We start from the raw sequence: 18,290 nt of genomic DNA, 5'->3' as shown, positions 1-18,290 counted from the left end.
TTCATTTTTATTTTTATTTTTTGAATAATGTTATAATGGGGAGTTTATAATTGATTTAGAATATGAAATAAAGTTAAAAGTTTATAAGTCAAGAATTTTTTATAAAATTAAAGAATTCAGTAAATTTTGAAATTTAAGATTGAAGAGGAAAAAATTGAGGTTTTTAAGACGTTGAGCTAATTTGAAGAATTAATTGATTAATCTTATGATGTTTTTTAATAAAAAAGATATTTTTAAGTAAAATAATAATAACTCAATTATAATAATTAAAGAATAAAATTTGTTAAGAAACTAAAATCACAAGTCAACTATAATTTGACAAACTAAAATGATAATTAAATTAAATAATTTTTTTTTTGTAAATTTTGTGACTTTGTCTTTGTAGATAAATGCATCAATAAAGCATCAAATGTAACTCTACACTGTTTAGTTTGAAGAAGAGAAGAGGAGGCACACCCTGTGTGATTTAGCAGAGAAGAGAAAGAAAGGTAAACAAAAATAATTAAAAAAAACCTATTATTACATGTTTAGAATAAAAAGTTATTAAATTAATAATTATTTTATTTTATTGATCTAAAATTTTTATTTTTTTAGAATTCTTTGAATTTTAGAGGAGAATTAAAATTAAATGAAGAGAAATCTTAGCCAAATTTTGAAATATATATACATATAATAACCAATAGAAAATTCAAGTCATATCGATAGCAGAACTGTGGGGATAAAAATGATTCCCCTTAAACATATTAACGATGAACTGTGCTGTCAAATTAAATTTCCAAGGTGGCGGAGGGGTTTAGTTGTTGTAATTTAATATCCAACTATTCATGATTTAACAAAAATTTTAAGTTTTTTTTAACAGATGAATTTTAAATAATTTTATAAAAAATTATTAAGTACTCTATTCTATTGCATTATTTTATTTTGATAAATAATATATTTTTAAAATTTGACTAAATATTAAACTTTAAATGACATATTATATTAAATTTGACATAAATGATAAGAAAAATAATATAATATAATATAATAAGAATAATTCTGTATATATCAGCAGAGCTAAAAATGACATTCCTTGACAAATTAATGACGGAATGTGACGTCAAACTATAAGTTTCCAAGGTAGTGGAGAGGTGTGGTTGTTGTAATTTAATATTCAATTATTCTATGATTTAACAAAAAATTAAAAATAATTTTTTAATACGTGTAATATTATATGTGATAAAAAATTAATAAATATATTTTTTTTAAATGTATTTTAATAATAGTGCAATCAGCTCTAAGAAAAATTGCACATGTGGTGTTCCTTCAAATTGCATCCCACACTAACTGCATGTGATTCACTTGTACTGCATGAAGTTGGTTTCGCGTGATTGGTTGAATGTTATTGAAGCATTTAATATTGCAACAAAACCTAGGTGTAGTTGATATATTAAATATAAATATTAATTAAAATAAAATTCAAGTTGTTAATTTTGTCCTTCATATCAAGGAGCATGCTCTTTCTTGAGAGCTATATAGAAAATTTCTTGTTTTTCTTGGTGTGAAAATGGAGTGGCTAGATTTCTTCCTAGTGACAACAAATACCTTAGGCTTGATTTGTCTATGCAAGGCTCTTATCAAATTTCTCAAGTGGGTATGGGTGATGTTCTTGAGGCCACCAAAGCAACTCAAAGAATATGGTTCATGGGCTATAATCACTGGTTCCACTGATGGAATTGGCAAGGCCTTGGCCTTTGAGTTGGCATCTAAGGGACTTAACCTTCTCTTGGTTGGTAGAAACTCCCTAAAACTTGAGGCAACACTGAGGGAAATAAGAGAAAGACATGGTGGGCATGTTGAGGTCAAGTTTGTGATCATAGATATGCAAAAAATTGATGGAGAGGAAATGGCAAAAACAATAGAGAAAGCAATAGATGGTTTAGATATCGGTTTGCTAGTTAATAATGCTGGCTTGGCTTACCCTTATGCTAGATTCTTTCATGAGGTTGATGAAGAGCTTATGGATGCTATCATAAAAGTGAATGTGGAGGGAACAACTTGGATCACAAAAGCAGTGCTTCCCACCATGATCAAGAAGAAAAAGGGAGCAATTGTAAACATTGGTTCTGGTTCCACTATTGTGCTTCCTTCATATCCTCTAGTCACCCTCTATGCTGCTTCAAAAGCGTAAGTATACATATCAAACTTTTTTTTCTTTTTTGAAATCAATTGTACTTTATTCTCTTGTAATTTCATACTTTCTTAGTTTACTTTTTTATATTTTTTCTATAAATAGTTTTTTTTGTGAGAATTAAGTGATGCAAAAGAAAAATTAGTATTACATGAAAAGTATGAACAATAAATTGAAAAAACGTGAAATTATAAGTGACTACTATATAATTGATCATTTTCTTCGGCTAAGGTGATTCTGTTTATGTGTTTTTAAGATAATTTTATATTGATCGACTGCACCTAAATAGTCTAATTTCTAACCTTCAAGTTGTCTTTTTTATTCAATTTTATGTCTTTTATTCTATCTAACCATGCCTACTGAAAAGTTACTTCATTTAATTAATTTGCTCAAGACTTGATGAAATTTCCTATGTTTTCCTTTTGTCCTTAACAAAATTTAGTAGTTTCTCCACATTGGATTTTGTGTTTATATATCTATATAAGATCTATTGAAATCAAATCACATGTTTCATTTCTTGTCCTTTTCCTACCCATTCAATTTACAATGATATCTTGACACAGAAAACCAAAAATTTTTAAAATGTTTGCTTGAAAAAGTTTTTTTTTTTTGCTAAGTTATTATTTATTTTTTTATTATTTTCTTCAAACGAGGAAACAAATTTGAATGTAGATCTACTTGCTATTGTTACAGATATCTTGCAATGTTCTCCAGATGCATCAGTTTGGAATACAAGCATCAAGGAATTGACATCCAATGTCAGGTTAATAAAATATTATTTTTATATGCTTAAACTTAATTGTAAGTACTGAAATTTATAAAATTCTTATAATATTATTAGAAAAAATGGGAGAAAGCACTTCTCGTGGATGTTTAATTTAAAAGTAAAATAAAAGTTTACATGTACAAAATAAATTTTACTTCTGATTTTAAGTATATATAACACTCTAACCCTTGTTAATTTCTTTTATGTGATGCTGAGTTATATACACAGGTTCCATTATTTGTGTCAACAAAGATGACAAAAATGAATGCATCTCTTTTTGTACCAACACCAGATATGTATAGCGAAACATGCACAAGATGGATTGGCTATGAAAAATTGGCTGTACCCTACTTTCTTCACTCTGTGCAAGCCTTTCTCATAAGAAAAATTCCTGATGCAATTGTGGATTCCTATATGCTGCGTTATTTTCTTTATTGGCGTAAAAGAGGACAACTCAAGGACTCCAAGTTGAAAGCATTAGCAGCATCTAATTCCCAAGCAGCAAAGATGGTGCATGAAGATCATACAAATTAAATCATAGTTTTTCAAAATTATATATAAAATTGAGAGTGATTAAGGGGATATTTAAAAATGATATATACTAAAATATGATATTTTAAAAGAATTACAGAAATATGAAATCGGCAATTTTTTGAATAGAATTATTCAAAAGTTTTATATTTTTGTAATTTTTTAAAAATTTTAACATTTTAGTGTATAATATTTTTAAATCTGATATTTAAATTTAATTGTCTTGATCATGATGGTCCCAGTTAATTACATTTTTTTTTTGTTCTACCTAGATTTGCCTTTGAAATAGATTGTTTACCTACTTTCCACTGTTTTTTTTTTCTAATTTGGTCCTGTTTACATATTTGTGGTTATATAATTTCTAGCGACCTAAACCATTTGGGTTGGTAGGTGCTGTTAACCAAAAATATTAATGAATGCTGATAAAGAGTTCAAAAGTAATACGTAGGAGCTTTTAGAATATGATTTCTTTTATTTTTTTTAAATTCTTTTTACAAGAAATGGAAAGTTAATTGTTTTATTTGAATTAGGATATTTTTATCAATGATTTTTTTTATTTTGACAATCTTTTATTTTATATTTAAAGAGTTTAAAATTATAATTTGATAAAATTGTATCCTTTATAACTTTTACTTGAAGTATAATTTAATATTTTAAATAAAAAATAAGCACACATTTAATCTTAAAAATTTATATTATACATTTATAAATAAATGATTAAAATTTAACTTTATTTAGTGATTTTATAATTATTCAAAAAATTGTCCTTTTTATTTTGATTATTTAGATATAATTTAATAATTTATATTTATTATTTTTATTCTCAAAATAACTAAGTAATTTGACATATGCAAATGTAGTAAACATCTAACTGCTGCAAGATTTTAAAACTTGGGTTGGGTTACCTATGAAAACAACTTTCACCAACCACCTGTTTTGTTTTACTTTTTAAAAACATTGTGACTGTATTTAGTGTATATTTGATGTTGTTTAATTTAGATTGCTTGTTAATGAAGAAATTTCTTGACAATGAATTTAAACATCAGTCAATTGTTAGTAACAATACACTTTGGTTTAATTGAATAGAAGTTACATTATATGTTAACCTGAAGCCAACCTTTAACTTTATTTTGAAAATTTTTTCAAAGTAAATTAACCAAAAAAAAACACATTGATAAATTTACTTAAAAGAATAAACTTCTTTCTCTTTGTGTCTTTTTTTTTTTATTTTTTTGGTATATTTCTTTTATATGAGTGATAAAATTTGCTTTTTATTAAAGTTGAGAAGGGTTAGGTTCTAAATAAATAGAATTAAACATTTAGAGCATACTTGTTTTACTTCTTAAAAATAATTTTCTAATTTTAAAAATATAATATAAATAAAAATCAAAATTTTTACAATGATAGAATAAAATAAATAAACTCTAAAAATAAGAGTTAGTGTCTTTTTCTTTCTTAATTTCATCTTTCTATTTTGGAAGCATAACTATCATTTAGTGAATTGTCCAAATTCTTGATTCTCTCAACACAAGTAACTGGTAACTAATATGGATGGTATACAATCAATTGTTGGGTCTTGGGACCAAAAGCAATGTTTGCTTTCTCTCTCTTTTTTACATTTTAATATATTTTATTTATAAATTTATTCTTAATGATTAATATTTACTTAATAGAAGATGATAAAGGATATAAAAAATTTAAGTAATATTTTTTATGAAAATTAAAATATTAATCATTTTTAAAAATATTTGTACAAAATTTCAACATAAAAAAAACACTTCATATCAGCAATATTTATTATCACCTAATTATAGCTAATTATGCTTTATATTTTTTACCCCACCATGCATTCAATTGAACAAAAAATGTGCAATGTGAAAAAGAATGGTGGTCCAATTTTGTGCAATAATCCTTCTGTAGTGATTTTTTGTTGGTGTGATTTTAAGCTTGGTAGTTGATTTTTTAAATAAGATCATAAATAAAACAAGCATAATAACACTTACAAAACTAAAAATGCTAAATTAGAATAGTATTACAACATTACACAGTAAGCAAACTAAAAAAAATAAAACTTAAGTCTAAATAAAATTTAACAATTTTAAAAAATCTTAAACACAACAAGATTAAAACTAAAGATAAATGTTAAAATTATATTTTTCCTCAAAAAAGAAAATTAACAGAATCATAAGAAAACAACAAAAATATGCTTTTCTTGTACTTTAGAATTGAATCTAGTCCTAAAATCAAGCTTGTTAGTTGCTTAGAACTAAAACATTTATGGTCTCATCCATTCATTGTACTATTTGTAGTCTTAGTCTTCATGTTTTGTGCGTGAACTTGTCAGTAATTTTAGGCCTTTTATCATACTATACCACACACTCCACACAACATTATTGTTATAGATGTGGTCCTTGTCAATGTACACTTAAATGCTTAAGAGGTTGGTTACATTGGAAATTTAAAGGAAAGAGAAATATGTATTTTTTTTTAATCTCAACTATATAATACATTTATAAAATTATTCCAAACATATGAATAACTTCAAAATAATATTTTTAATAAATTAGTTTACAAATATTATAACTAATTCTAATATATATTTTACAACTTATTGATTTTGTAAAAAAATTGCACCTATTAAATGAAACTTAATTTGTGCAAGTTTGTACATTTTATACATTTACATTTGATTTACACGTCATCCAAAAACTTGAAATGTTAAAAAAAGCAGGTACTCTAATTTGGTGTAATGATCCTTCTTGGGTGGTTCTTTGTTCGTCTTTTTCTCGTGAGTAGTTTTAGGCCTGTCATCATACCAAACTCACGTTACTTGTCATAGGTGTGGATCCTGAGAATTTTTCTGTGAACCTAGACAAGGATTTTAACCACAGTTTTAATTCTATGTTACTTCAAAATTTTGTTTTTTTGACACAAACAATGTAAATGGTCCCATCTGGTAACAGGACACGAAAAAAAGCACTGAAGAGAAGAGTTAAAACAAGTAACAGAATACTACAACAGTTGAATCTTATCACCCTGGTTAAGTAAGCTACATAGATTATACAACAACACACTCAATAAAAATCAAATTTTTTACAATTATAGAATAAAATAAATAAACCCTAAAAATAAAACCAGCTATTATGTCATTTTCATTTATAAAACTTACACGGTTACACCACCCACATGCAATCTAAACCAAACAAAGCAAAACTGTCCCACAACCCACAGCTTATACACTGAAAACGGCCCAAACCCAAATAAACCATTTGAATCCAACTCTGTTGACTCCGCCCATTTTATTGTCTGCAAATTGCTGAATTGATATTCATTTAATGCCGTGATGACCCAACCTTCTACTTAATACTGGTGGTTTTCCGCTCATCTACCTCACCCATATCACATTTCCCTTTCTCTCTTTTTCTCTGTTTGTATTCAGTACACTTATTATCATAAATTCAATGCTCTTCTTTTAGTCTTCACATATTAGGAGTTCAGCATAACATAATATCATTACCCACCAATTTTTTTTTCACTTGAATATGGAATGCTGTATAATTGACAGGCTCAAGACTCAACCTTTATGGTTCTCTGTGCTTTTTGTTCTGGGATTGCTCACCATTCTGAGATTGGGTTTGGTTTTTCTGAGATGGGTCTATGTCAATTTTCTCAGGTCTCCCAAAAACCTTAAAAAGTATGGATCTTGGGCACTGGTTACTGGACCCACTGATGGCATTGGAAAAAGCTTTGCCTTTGAGCTCGCTCGCAAGGGGTTAAACCTCGCACTCGTTGGTCGGAACCCCGACAAGCTCAAAGACGTGTCCGATGCCATTGTCGCCAAGTTCGGAAAAACCCAGGTTAAAAACGTTGTCGTTGATTTCTCTGGGGATCTGGACTTGGGTGTGGCGAAGATTGGCGAAGCAATCGAGGGGTTGGACATTGGGGTGTTGGTTAACAATGTTGGAATCTCGTACCCTTATGCGAGGTTCTTCCATGAAGTTGATGAGGAGCTTCTCAAGAATCTGATTAAGGTCAACATCGTGGGAACTACAAAGGTGACACAAGCTGTTCTGCCTGGAATGCTAAAGAGAAAGAAGGGAGCAATTGTTAACATTGGCTCTGGAGCTGCTATTGTGATTCCTTCTGATCCCCTTTATGCTGTTTATGCCGCCACCAAAGCGTGAGTTGTTTTGTGTTCTTCTTGTGTGTGCTGCTATTGGTTTCCTTTGAATTTTGAGGTTCCCAGAGTTGGGTGATATATGCATGTTATGTTGAGTTTGTATGTTTGTTTCTGCTTCAGGTACATCGATCAATTTTCCAGATGTCTCTATGTTGAATACAAGAAGAGTGGGATTGATGTTCAGTGTCAGGTACTGTGCTGTTGTTTTGTGTCATTAATGTTACATACTTCTTGGTTGCTTAATAATGAACTCGTGTTTAATAATGAACTTTTGTGTTTCAAATTATTTTCAGTTACATTTATTTTCTAAGTTCTTTTGTTTTGTTTTACATCATCAATTAAATCTCTTACTTTTTTTTCTCTTTCATCCCCTTACTTTACACCCAAAAAAATAGATTTCAACAAAAATTCTCCCTCAGTATATTGGAAGATGATTCTTTAACACTTCATTTTAGGGTGTCATGTGGGCCGCAGAAGAAAGAGATAGAAAGAATGAAAAAGAAAGGAAAATATAAGATGTAATGAATGGTGTGATAGAAAGAGAAAAAAGATAGAAAAAAGAGAGAACCACAATTGAATGTAAAAGAGAACAGGTGTTAAGTATTGATACTTATTTTTGGGGGGAAGGGGTGAAAAGTACCGATTTATCTTTTAGTCAAGTTTCAAGTTCCAGCCAAATTTGTTAGCTAGTTAATCGCAGAACAGTTTTAGTCTCAACTGAAGTCAATTGAAATTTTATGGTGATGATATGGAAGCATAAGCTTTGCTTGCATTACCTTTCTCATGATCCAGACTGGAACTATTACCGTGATGTACAACTTATAATTAACGAAATTTACTTTTTACCTTTTTGAGTTGAGACAAATGTGGCTATGAATTTTGCTGAAAGTTGAAGATATATTACCTTTTACTACTGGTCTTTGTGTACTACCTGTCCATGATAAGAATTAGAGCTATTCTTTTGTGTCTGCTAGTGATTTTTTTCACCATCTGTAAGGTAGCTGCTTATAAAAGCCTTTTTACTAACGGCCACTTTTTTGTTTTTCCATTTAGTCTATTTTGAAATTTCACTTTAATATTCTAGGAGTGGTGTGGTATCCTATTTTTGGTTTTTATGGTGTACTCGTATATTTTGTCTAAGCTTGTCCAATCAATGGTTGTGGCCTTTATTATTTTTAAGTATTGAGGAACCATGCTGTCGTCAGTTAAGGTGCTGTAGCTTAAATTATTGACTAAATTTGGAAACATGAAAATGTAATTGACGATTGTTAATTTTAGGTAAATACATGTTCCAATTTTACTGTTATATTTTTTATCACCTGAGCTATTTGACTATTACTTTTTCCCTTGCTCGATCTTAATTTTTCTTTTTAGCAACTGGAAAACTGTACACCTAAATAATTTGTGCGTGCAAGGAAGATGACTATGTGGACATGGATAGCTTTGCTTTGTGTTTTGTCATTTGTTGATGGAGATTTTGTGGATGCAGGTTCCATTATATGTGGCAACAAAGATGGCATCAATCAGGAAGTCTTCATTCTTTGTTCCATCAACAGATGGCTATGCCAAAGCAGGTATGCGATGGATCGGCTATGAACCTCGTTGCACACCATACTGGCCACACACTATTCTTTGGGCCCTGGCATCCTTATTGCCAGAGTGTGTTGTTGATGCTTGGCGCCTGTGGTTTTGCTTGGGCATTCGAAAGAGAGGACAGCGCAAAGAGGCCATGAAGAAGGAGTAAGAGGATGCTTGGTTGGTTCTGCTGTGTAGGCATAGATGTTACTGATATGATATATATGCAAGATTACTAGCTGGTTATAGATGCTAAGTAACTTCTGTGTTCCTGATTTTCATCATGTTGTTTTGCTAGTCTTTATTTATTGAGTATCATTTGTGTGGCCTATTCTTTTTACTCTTCCATCTTTTGGTGTTTCTGTTCACTGTTCTAGGAAGTTGAACAGATATATGAGCATTGCTTAACCCAGTTTTCTCTGTTGTTATTCCTTCCTTTTCTCGTATCCTAAGCTTTTATGAACCCTCTTTGGTTCAAGCCAACAGCCAAAATTTTGAGTAGGAAGTTAAACTGAAGAAATGATTGTTCTCACTTATATAAATTTGCTGATTCTCTAAGTTTAAGTTTGTTTGATAATTTGGAGGAAGAGGAGGAAAATGTTTAAAGGGTAAGAGAAGAGGAAGGAAAATTACAAAACCTTAAACTTGAAAATGTAGGATTAGAAAGGTTTATAAACCCTCTCCCTCTCATTTGAAAACTTCCAAACAGGAATAATTACCATGAAATCTTTCATTTTCCCTCTTTATCTCTAAAAATAAACTTTCAAATAAAGCTTTGCATAACGCATTTGTTTCGTTCAAAATATCAACCAAAATTTTTCTATTTATATCTATCTATATACTATGAACCAAAAACTTTTGAATGCCATATATATTAAATTTATTGGGTTAAGTACCATTTTTAAGTTAACCTTCAAATTGAAAAGCATTTTCACAATTGTAGACTAAAGTCTGCGTTTTGACCATTGTAGACTACAGTCTCCCGTTAGAAGAAAATGATTGAAGTGGTTAAAATGATTCTTTATTGTTTTTTCAACAAAATCATTTCTCTTGTTTATAGTTTTATCAAATGATAATTTTTCAAGAAGAGTTCATAATGGATAGGAAACTTTGATGGATAGAAAAATAAATAATAAAACTTTTTAATCAGAACTATAAATGCAATTACTTCATTATTGCTTTTGGCTTCAAAACTTAACGCGCATTATACATATACTTATATAGATAGTATGGGTAAAACCTAAGTACTAATGTGTAGTACTCTTGTAGGGCCAACAAATAAGTTATATAAAATATTTTCCTTTTGAATAATATTTTGAGCTTTGAAGGGCTCGTTAGCTTTCCTCACTATAGATTTGATTCCTTTTTAAATTAGACTATAAATTGAATTTTGAAGAAAATAAAACATATCCTACAAGGAAATTTTACAGCTAAATTCTTCAAAAAAATTATCAATTAGGTATAGAAATAAATTAACTTGGATTAGGTTAACATGTTTTTGAAAGGGGTGGTCTATTATCACTCCTTATACAAGATTTTTTAAAAATATTTAAACGTTATGATTATTAATTTAATTAATCAGTAAAAGATATTGTATAAAAATATTTTAGTTATAATAGACTCATCTTATTTTGTAAATTATTTAACTTTGCTCTATTTACATTATATATGACATTTTTAAGGATTGATCTAACTTGAAAATTAGTTTAATAAGTGTAATTTTTACAATACAGCTTTATTAGACAAGCTTATAAACCTATTTTGACATAGTTTAATGGGTTTAAATTCATACGAAGTAACTAAATTTAAGTGGCGAAGCCTTTAATTAAACTAACAAATATAATCTTAAAACATTATTTTGTTGATGTTATTATTATAGATCAACTTGATCAATCTAAAAGGTTTTTCAAAGGTCTACAAAATTTGAAAATATAATCAAATAATTAAATAAAAACCTTTTATCAAAGATATTTAGTAAAAATAAGTCTTTTATAGGTAATAGATTGTGAAAGAGTGATCTAGCTTATTTTTATCCTTGTTCTTCAGCCATATGATATAAGACTGCTTGTTTGTGATAATGAAATTATTCATACGATGCTAAAAATTTTTGTAGTTTTCTCAAAATTTTAAACAAATAACATTTAAAAATTCATTAATTTTTAGAAAGTTCCAAAAACTTATTTTATTACATATATTATTTTTAAATGTAAAAATATATTCATTTAATATTAATTATTATTATTCTTTTAATATCTGATATATAATATTTGAATTCTTATCACGTCATAAAAAAAGAATGATAAATGAAAAGATAAAAACAGGTAATTAAATGAAAGATTGAAAAAGTAGAAAAAATTTCATATGATAAAACATTATGTTTGGTTTTCATGAAAAAGTTGAGAAAGAAAATACTAAGGGAAAAATAAAAAGATGTACTTAAAAAGTTGGTCTATATATATATATATATTATTAATTGCTGAAATATTTCCTGTTATATATATATATAACAAATAAGATGGTGGGGCGAGGGGGGGAGGGTATAACACTAAAACCTGAACCAGCAGCAGCGTTGTGGTGCCGTCATCCCATAAACCCCAGAGAGCATTGTATATGGCGATTCCCAACACCAACGTCGTTTTCGTAGACACCAACCTCGATACCCACTTGGCCCTCGTCGTTTCCGACCTCGACACTGTCTCTGATCTCAAAAGTAATCCCTTTTCTTCTCGTTTTATTCACTCATTTTTCCCTTACACATTGTTAACTACTTCGTTTATGTTCCTTATCTTCCTTTATGCTTCATGCATATCCTTCTGTTCCCTTTGTTTTCTGCTTCTTGTTTGTTACATTTATGCTTATTTGTTCTTAATGTACTACTATTACTGTTAGTTTATAGTGCTGACATGAATGCGTTTCATGTATAGAGAAAATTTTGTTGGAACACCCCTTATGCTTTCCGAAAATTGGGCAAATTCAGATTCATGGGATAAAGGTATACTATTGTTCAAGCCATGGTTTTGCCTTGTTACTGTATACTTTTGCTTACAATTTTATTTTATTTGGGTTAGGTTAAGCGCAAGGGGTATTTTTATCACCTTTCAGATTCCATGCTTGTGAGAAGTGCTTTTAGTGGTTCTATCAAGAGCTGGTTTCTTGTTGTTGATGCTTCTGAGTTGCGGGAGTGTGCTCAGAATGAACAGTTATTTTCTCATGGTTCTCCTAAGAAGGTGGCTTGTCTTGGCATTGCGAATAATGCTTTGATTGGTTCTGGTGATAATGTTGTCGATTTTCCATCCAAAAGGGTGTCCAGCTTTGACAATTTCCAGTTGCTACAGTTGGAGAACAAAAGAGATGGTGATGAAGAAATTCCTGTTGCTAGTCCATGTGTTTCAGAACATAGTGGCGAAGAAGCTATCAAAAATTTTGATGCAGGAGTTCAATTGTCTGGTGATAAGGGCACTGGAATTCCGCTTCCTGGTTCTATTCCTGAGAAAGAGGATGGTTACATTGTAAATCGTGAACTTCCAAGTTTACATATTGAGTGTGAAGTGGATGAATCTGGTAAAGGCATTAACGATGAATGTAATACATGTGAGGAAGGTCCTTCAATATCTGTGCCAAGGCCAAGAGAAAAGAAAAAACGAAAGAGTAAAAGGAAAAAGGAAGATACAGTGTGTGATTATGATTCTAAAGATGATGCTGCTGCATCTGTTGACAACCCTCTTAGTTTTCTATCCAAAAAGGCATCCAGTTTCCAGGCGCCACAATTGGAGAACAAACAGGCTGAAAAAGTAGAAATTCCTGTTGTTGGCCCGTGTGTTTTAGAGCATACCAGAGAAGTTGTAAAAAATTTGAACAAGGATATAAATTCATCTGGCAATAATGACCCTGACATTCCAGTGACAAAGAACAATTGCCTTGTAAATCATGAACTTCCAGGTTCACATGCTGAATGCAGGGCAGATGAAACCAAAAAAGGAATCAAGGATGATTGTATTGTATGTGAGGAGGGAAATTCTAAATCTGTGTCAAATCCAAAGAAAAAAAAGAAGAGTAAAAGGAAGAAAGAAGACACCATGCAAAATAACACTTCAAAAGAAAAAGATGCTTCTGTTGTTGGACTTGGTAATTATATAGTTCATCAGGATAATGTAGTTGTAACAAATCCTTCAGAGAATGCAGATAAAGAAGTAATTAAGGAAACTGAAGTTTTAAAGGAGCTTCAGCACACTGATTGCAACAGTAACAACAGTAAAAATGACATTGTTGCTGCTGTGTCAAAGAAAGAGGCTTCAGAACCTGGACCTGCTGCAAGTAAGAAGCATAGGAAAAGGAAGAGATCTTTGATTCGTGATTCTAAAGAACTGTTGGAGGTAGAGACAGCATATCAGAAGGATGAAGTACAGAAGTCTGATGAAGCACATAAGGAAATTAAAAAATCAAAGGATCATGTTGAACTCAATAATGACAATTCTAGGGATGTTGTTGAATATAAGCTCAATAAGGTAACTGAGGACACTTTAGATACCACACCTCCTGCAAAGAAAAAGAAGAAGGGAAAAGAGAAAAATGGAGAAAAAAGTTTGTCCAAGGCAATGTTGATTGATGATTTTGAAGTAGACAATGCTTCTCACCACTTTCTGGAGGACCAACAGAGGATTAAAAACAGCAGTGCTGACCAATCAGCTGGACATTTTAATGACACTGATCCATTGGGAACTAATGTGCAGGGTCAGAAGAGGAAAGGGAAGAGAAACTCATCAAATCCTCAAGAAACACCTGTGGTTACTTCTTCCAGGAAAGATAAAGAAGCATATCATTCCAGCATTCAAAGAGGTGTTCAGGATGAAATATCTGAAGATGGCTTATTCTCTAAAGGTGATACTACTAAGGAAAAGGGTGAAAATAGAAAAGTACCTGCCTTTTAGGTGGTAACCTTGTATCATGTTAATATTAATTTGATATGTTTATTTCTATTGATGTCAAGTTATTAATAAAAGAAATCAATTTTAGAATAGGGAAAGAACTATTATATCTATCATTGATCTCTCTCTGTTTTTTTTTTGGTAGATATCAGTATGAGCAAAACTACTGTTGACAATATGGAGATTGGAACAGATGCATGCAAAGAAGGCATTCAATCTACAGAAGAAAGGACAGGAAATTATGAGGGCAATTCTGATATTGAAATAGAATTACCCCGTTCTGATGTGGATGAGCTTATGGAGCCGACTGAGGATAATGAGAATGTTATCCATGATCATTGTCATAAAAATGAAGATGTTCAGATTGAGGGAGCTGAGGAAGGAGATGTATCACCACAAAATGATCCTAAGCTAATGCTGTTAGACAAGTCTGCACCATCCAACCAGGATAACACAGATGCAAATATCAGAGAACTAAATGTTACTTCAAAAGTTGTGGATGTCAATGGAATGACTGAACCTGTAAAACCAGAGAAGGAAAAAAGAGGGATGGGAAAATCTAAGAATTCAGGTGGAGGGTCCATACTGAGAGAAGGTGTTGGCCTTGTGGATGTTTTTGGGAGTGAAACTGTTACTGTGAAGTCTCTTAATGGAACAAGTTGTGATCCTATGTCAGGAAATACATATACAAAGGAGAACACTTTAAATCAAACAGAAGGGAAAAGAATACAGCAGGAAGAAGTGAAAGGGACTATTCTCTCTGCTACTGATAAGGAAGATGATTTTAATGCTGATAATGCTGGTTCCTTGGTACAAATTAAGACTAAATCTAATGCTGAACATGTTGACAAGAGACAAAGAAAGAAATCAAGCAAAAAGCAGACTTCTATCTCAAAGAGCATATCAAATATGCTAACAAAAGATCAAGTTCGCGATGGTGAGAAACCGTCTCCATCTTCTGACAGTGGAACATGTGACAAACCATCAGTTGAGGTGACAAAAAAAAGTATGTCGACAAGCATGAAGTCCACTAAAAAATCAAGTAAAACAATTTTGGAACCTGTTAGACTTGAATCTTCTGATTCTCAGTTTAATTCTTGGAGTAATGATGCTGCTCAACATTCAACGCGCTTATCAGGAGAGAAAGATGATAATAACTTGGAAGCACCTTCTAAAACTTTAAAGGTTAATCCTGACCAACAATTTTCATCCCAGAAACAGCAACATGAAGCTAATTTGTCAGATGACGCACTTGTTGACAAGAGAAATGGAACAGATAGAACTGGTATTGAGCCAATGACCAGAAAGAACATGGATGGGCTTGAAACAACAAATGGAAAAAATCATCTTGAGGGTTTAAGTTCCTCACAGCAATTATCATCCAAGGAAGAGCATGATGTACACAGCAGGATTCACCCTGATAAGAAGGTATCAAAAGTACACAGGAATGGACAAGATTCAAAATTGTCAAGTAGGTCTGACAATGTCATATCATCAGTTGGGAAAAACAGAAAGGCTCGTGTCTATGCTTCTGGGAAAAATATGGAAGGTTCCAAGAAAATGGTTCAAAATAAAGCAGGAAAAGATTCTGGGAAAAATCTTGGTGGATTTGTGAGTAAAACACAACAGAAGAAGAGCTTGTTAGCCGGAGCAATTTTCAAGGATGATAGTAGTGGCACCTCTGAAGATGAAGTTGATAACTCTGATGCCAGCACTAGAACTCCTTCAGATAATCCTCTCTTGTCTGATTTTTCTGATGGGGATAGCAGTTCAGGTCTGGCTTCACAAGAAAATGGTACTGGAATATATTTTAATTGGGAGTATGCCTTTATGTTTTAATAAGTTGATACAGTGCTTAAAAATATTCTTCAATCTGTGGGGGCCAGATTGGGTGGATGAGTGAGTTTCTTTTGTGTTAGTTTGGATCAACTTTTTTTATATCATTCTGAGATCTGGTCTCTGGGTAATCCTATTAAAGTTGTGTTTGAATTGAAGAGCTGGAAATGTTTGAACATAACCCTCCTTCTTTACTTGGACTTGAGACCAGCTATGGGACCATAGGCAGAGTTTTAAGGTTGAAAATATTGTAATCTTTAAAATGAAAAACTTGTTCGTTCCCTCTTGTTAAGTTTGATATTGTCAAGGTATTACTGTTAGTGTTAGAAATAGATGAATGGACAATCATTAGATTATTGCAGTTCAGATTTTTTTTATTGTTGCCAGATCATTTCTGTTCCAAGAAATTAGAGGCAGACACTGAGCATAGTCCGTCCATGTACATTTGTAGTTCACTTTTCTAAAGATTTGTTTGGAAACTAAATTTTCTCTGAACTTAGGGCATTTCAGAGAGCCAAGCTGTTTTTCTTGTCTACTGTTTGACTAGAAAAGTTTGCTATCTCACTTGGTCGTTCTTAACGAGTTAATTTCCACATTACCATTTTGCTTTCCTCTAGAATATATTTCCTGTTACATTTTTTGAATTTTGAGGTTGGTATGGATGGATGGCAAGCTTAAATTAAGATTAATATGGCCATGTTCACACTTCACAATTTATCTTGTTTCTTCAAAAAATGGAGACAATACAATTTGGAACCAATTTCTTTCCTTTTTTGATCAGATTCGTATGGTGGGAAAAGAATGGAAAATGGTGGAAGGAGTTCCTTGAAAGAAAGGTAAGTTAATGCATCGCATTCTTGACAAAGTCATTTGCATGTTTGAATGGCCATTTTCGGCAATAAAACATATCCCTTGTTTCTCTTTCTGCTACCATTCTCAGCTTTACTTTTTTTTTTTTCATTTGAAATTTCTTTATCCTCCAAGTTACATGAATCTTTATCGCAAAAGATTTTATTTACTTGTTTTTGTCTGTAGCTGGGACAGACACGTTGCTTATTGGTGAAGAATATGACAATTCATAAAATTGGAATCCATTCTTTCATCTCTACATCATTTCAGACAAAAAATGTTTGTCGTATGTTTCATCATCATTCATGTGTCATGTTACGTAATTGATATAGCAGTAGGTTAGTTCTGAAATCCTTGTGTGGACAGCTTGTCAGGCACAAAAGGGATGCCAATTGATCATGTTCTCAGAAGTTCAAGAAGGTTTAAGAAGGCTAAAACAACCGCCTCTCAATTGGAAGAAACCCAAAGCCAACCAGAGTTTGTTCCAGACAGCCTCGCTGACATATAATCACAAGTTTCAGCAGAAAACCAGGAATTTTGATATCACATTGTTCAAGTTTTGTATCTTCTTACATAAACGCTGTTTTTCTATTATAGAGTGTTTACCGATCCAAGTGGTGATTGATTTACGTCACGAATCCAGTTAATTAGAGCAATGTGATATATTACTGTTACTATATAGACATCAACAAGGTGCATTACTCGAAGTTGTCTTTACAATATTTTCTTCCGAGCATTTTTTTTTCATGGATTATATTACTTTGTATTGCAGTAGCAATCATTCTGATAAAATGTAAGGCTTGGATTCTAAATTTTTTTTTTCAGTCTAATATGAGTTCGTAAAAACTCAATAAATAAATTGAACTTTATTGGTTATGGTAGTCTATTTTACTAGTACTACAGTCTAGTATTATACAATCAACTATCTAAATGATATATGATGAAGTAACAAAAAATTTCTATTGAATACAATAAGCAAAGCAAAATAGGTCTTCCTAGCATCGCACTCTTTTCACTCTCTAACACATTTGTGTAACATATCATTTCTTATGGATTAAAATTTATTAAAAAGTATAAAAATTGCATGACATTCTTCAATTTCTAAACTTATTTTAAAAATAAAATCAATTCTACACAATTAATTTCATTCTAACTCAAATTTACATACTTTCCTATATTTATGTGAGAACTATTCTTTAACATAATTTTCTTTACACATTTTTAATCATTCATTAAAAATAGTATTTCACGTGCTTACAGTGTCTCATAACAAGAGTTTTTTTAATAGCGAAATACGAAACCGAGCCCAAATGATTGATGGGCTCAAGTCATACAAAGTATGTTTTGACTCCTACGTATCATTAGTTTTATATATATAAATTGTAGATTCTGATTTTGACTCAAAGTTGTGATATACGTTTGGTGCAGATTGAAGAAATAGTTTTTAAAATAAATGAG

At 31.0% G+C, this 18,290-nt stretch overlaps 4 protein-coding genes across 5 annotated transcripts; all 4 read left to right on the top strand.

Moving 5' to 3' along the window:
- The first annotated feature begins 1,496 nt into the window (after positions 1–1,496).
- LOC113850388 (very-long-chain 3-oxoacyl-CoA reductase 1-like) lies at positions 1,497–3,868 on the top strand. Its single transcript, XM_027480919.1, has 3 exons — positions 1,497–2,166; positions 2,864–2,933; positions 3,165–3,868. Exons 1-3 carry the CDS (start codon positions 1,547–1,549, stop codon positions 3,468–3,470), a joined length of 996 nt encoding a protein of 331 aa, XP_027336720.1. The 5' UTR covers positions 1,497–1,546; the 3' UTR covers positions 3,471–3,868.
- Positions 3,869–6,670: 2,802 nt separating this feature from the next.
- Positions 6,671–9,696, top strand: LOC113849272 (very-long-chain 3-oxoacyl-CoA reductase 1-like). Its single transcript, XM_027479047.1, has 3 exons — positions 6,671–7,647; positions 7,768–7,837; positions 9,137–9,696. The coding sequence occupies exons 1-3, from the start codon at positions 7,010–7,012 to the stop codon at positions 9,389–9,391; spliced, it is 963 nt and encodes a 320-aa protein (XP_027334848.1). The 5' UTR covers positions 6,671–7,009; the 3' UTR covers positions 9,392–9,696.
- Positions 9,697–11,832: 2,136 nt separating this feature from the next.
- LOC113851313 lies at positions 11,833–15,628 on the top strand. Its single transcript, XM_027481777.1, has 5 exons — positions 11,833–11,932; positions 12,147–12,214; positions 12,291–14,100; positions 14,293–15,575; positions 15,623–15,628. Exons 1-5 carry the CDS (start codon positions 11,833–11,835, stop codon positions 15,626–15,628), a joined length of 3,267 nt encoding a protein of 1,088 aa, XP_027337578.1.
- A 63-nt stretch (positions 15,629–15,691) lies between these two features.
- LOC113849273 lies at positions 15,692–17,439 on the top strand. 2 transcript variants are annotated; one of them, XM_027479049.1, is made up of 3 exons: positions 15,692–15,921; positions 16,765–16,819; positions 17,199–17,439. In XM_027479049.1, exons 1-3 carry the CDS (start codon positions 15,708–15,710, stop codon positions 17,338–17,340), a joined length of 411 nt encoding a protein of 136 aa, XP_027334850.1. In that variant the 5' UTR covers positions 15,692–15,707; the 3' UTR covers positions 17,341–17,439. The 2 variants fall into 2 exon arrangements, with proteins under 2 accessions (XP_027334850.1, XP_027334849.1); XM_027479048.1 differs by having other exon boundaries at positions 15,692–15,942.
- Positions 17,440–18,290: the final 851 nt, after the last annotated feature.

This window comes from Abrus precatorius, unplaced genomic scaffold (genome assembly GCF_003935025.1).
Source record: "Abrus precatorius isolate BTA unplaced genomic scaffold, Abrus_2018 Scaffold9, whole genome shotgun sequence".
Classification (NCBI taxonomy): domain Eukaryota; kingdom Viridiplantae; phylum Streptophyta; class Magnoliopsida; order Fabales; family Fabaceae; genus Abrus; species Abrus precatorius.
The sequence above is the reverse complement of the archived record's forward strand: the minus strand, read 5'-3'. Positions and strand labels throughout refer to the sequence as shown.

What these genes read in the sequence shown, in the direction of transcription:
- LOC113850388 (XM_027480919.1), top strand. Translation starts at nt 1,547, where the DNA reads ATGGAGTGGCTAGATTTCTTCCTAGTGACAACAAATACCTTAGGCTTG. An exon ending in CTCTATGCTGCTTCAAAAGC is followed by an intron (nt 2,167 to 2,863) that starts GTAAGTATACAT and finishes CTATTGTTACAG; the next exon opens with ATATCTTGCAATGTTCTCCA. An exon ending in GAATTGACATCCAATGTCAG is followed by an intron (nt 2,934 to 3,164) that starts GTTAATAAAATA and finishes TTATATACACAG; the next exon opens with GTTCCATTATTTGTGTCAAC.
- LOC113849272 (XM_027479047.1), top strand. Translation starts at nt 7,010, where the DNA reads ATGGAATGCTGTATAATTGACAGGCTCAAGACTCAACCTTTATGGTTC. An exon ending in GTTTATGCCGCCACCAAAGC is followed by an intron (nt 7,648 to 7,767) that starts GTGAGTTGTTTT and finishes TTTCTGCTTCAG; the next exon opens with GTACATCGATCAATTTTCCA. An exon ending in GGATTGATGTTCAGTGTCAG is followed by an intron (nt 7,838 to 9,136) that starts GTACTGTGCTGT and finishes TTGTGGATGCAG; the next exon opens with GTTCCATTATATGTGGCAAC.
- LOC113851313 (XM_027481777.1), top strand. Translation starts at nt 11,833, where the DNA reads ATGGCGATTCCCAACACCAACGTCGTTTTCGTAGACACCAACCTCGAT. An exon ending in CACTGTCTCTGATCTCAAAA is followed by an intron (nt 11,933 to 12,146) that starts GTAATCCCTTTT and finishes TTTCATGTATAG; the next exon opens with AGAAAATTTTGTTGGAACAC. An exon ending in AGATGGCTTATTCTCTAAAG is followed by an intron (nt 14,101 to 14,292) that starts GTGATACTACTA and finishes TTTTTTTGGTAG; the next exon opens with ATATCAGTATGAGCAAAACT.
- LOC113849273 (XM_027479048.1), top strand. Translation starts at nt 15,708, where the DNA reads ATGGTTCAAAATAAAGCAGGAAAAGATTCTGGGAAAAATCTTGGTGGA. An exon ending in TCTGGCTTCACAAGAAAATG is followed by an intron (nt 15,943 to 16,764) that starts GTACTGGAATAT and finishes TTTTTTGATCAG; the next exon opens with ATTCGTATGGTGGGAAAAGA. An exon ending in AGGAGTTCCTTGAAAGAAAG is followed by an intron (nt 16,820 to 17,198) that starts GTAAGTTAATGC and finishes TTGTGTGGACAG; the next exon opens with CTTGTCAGGCACAAAAGGGA.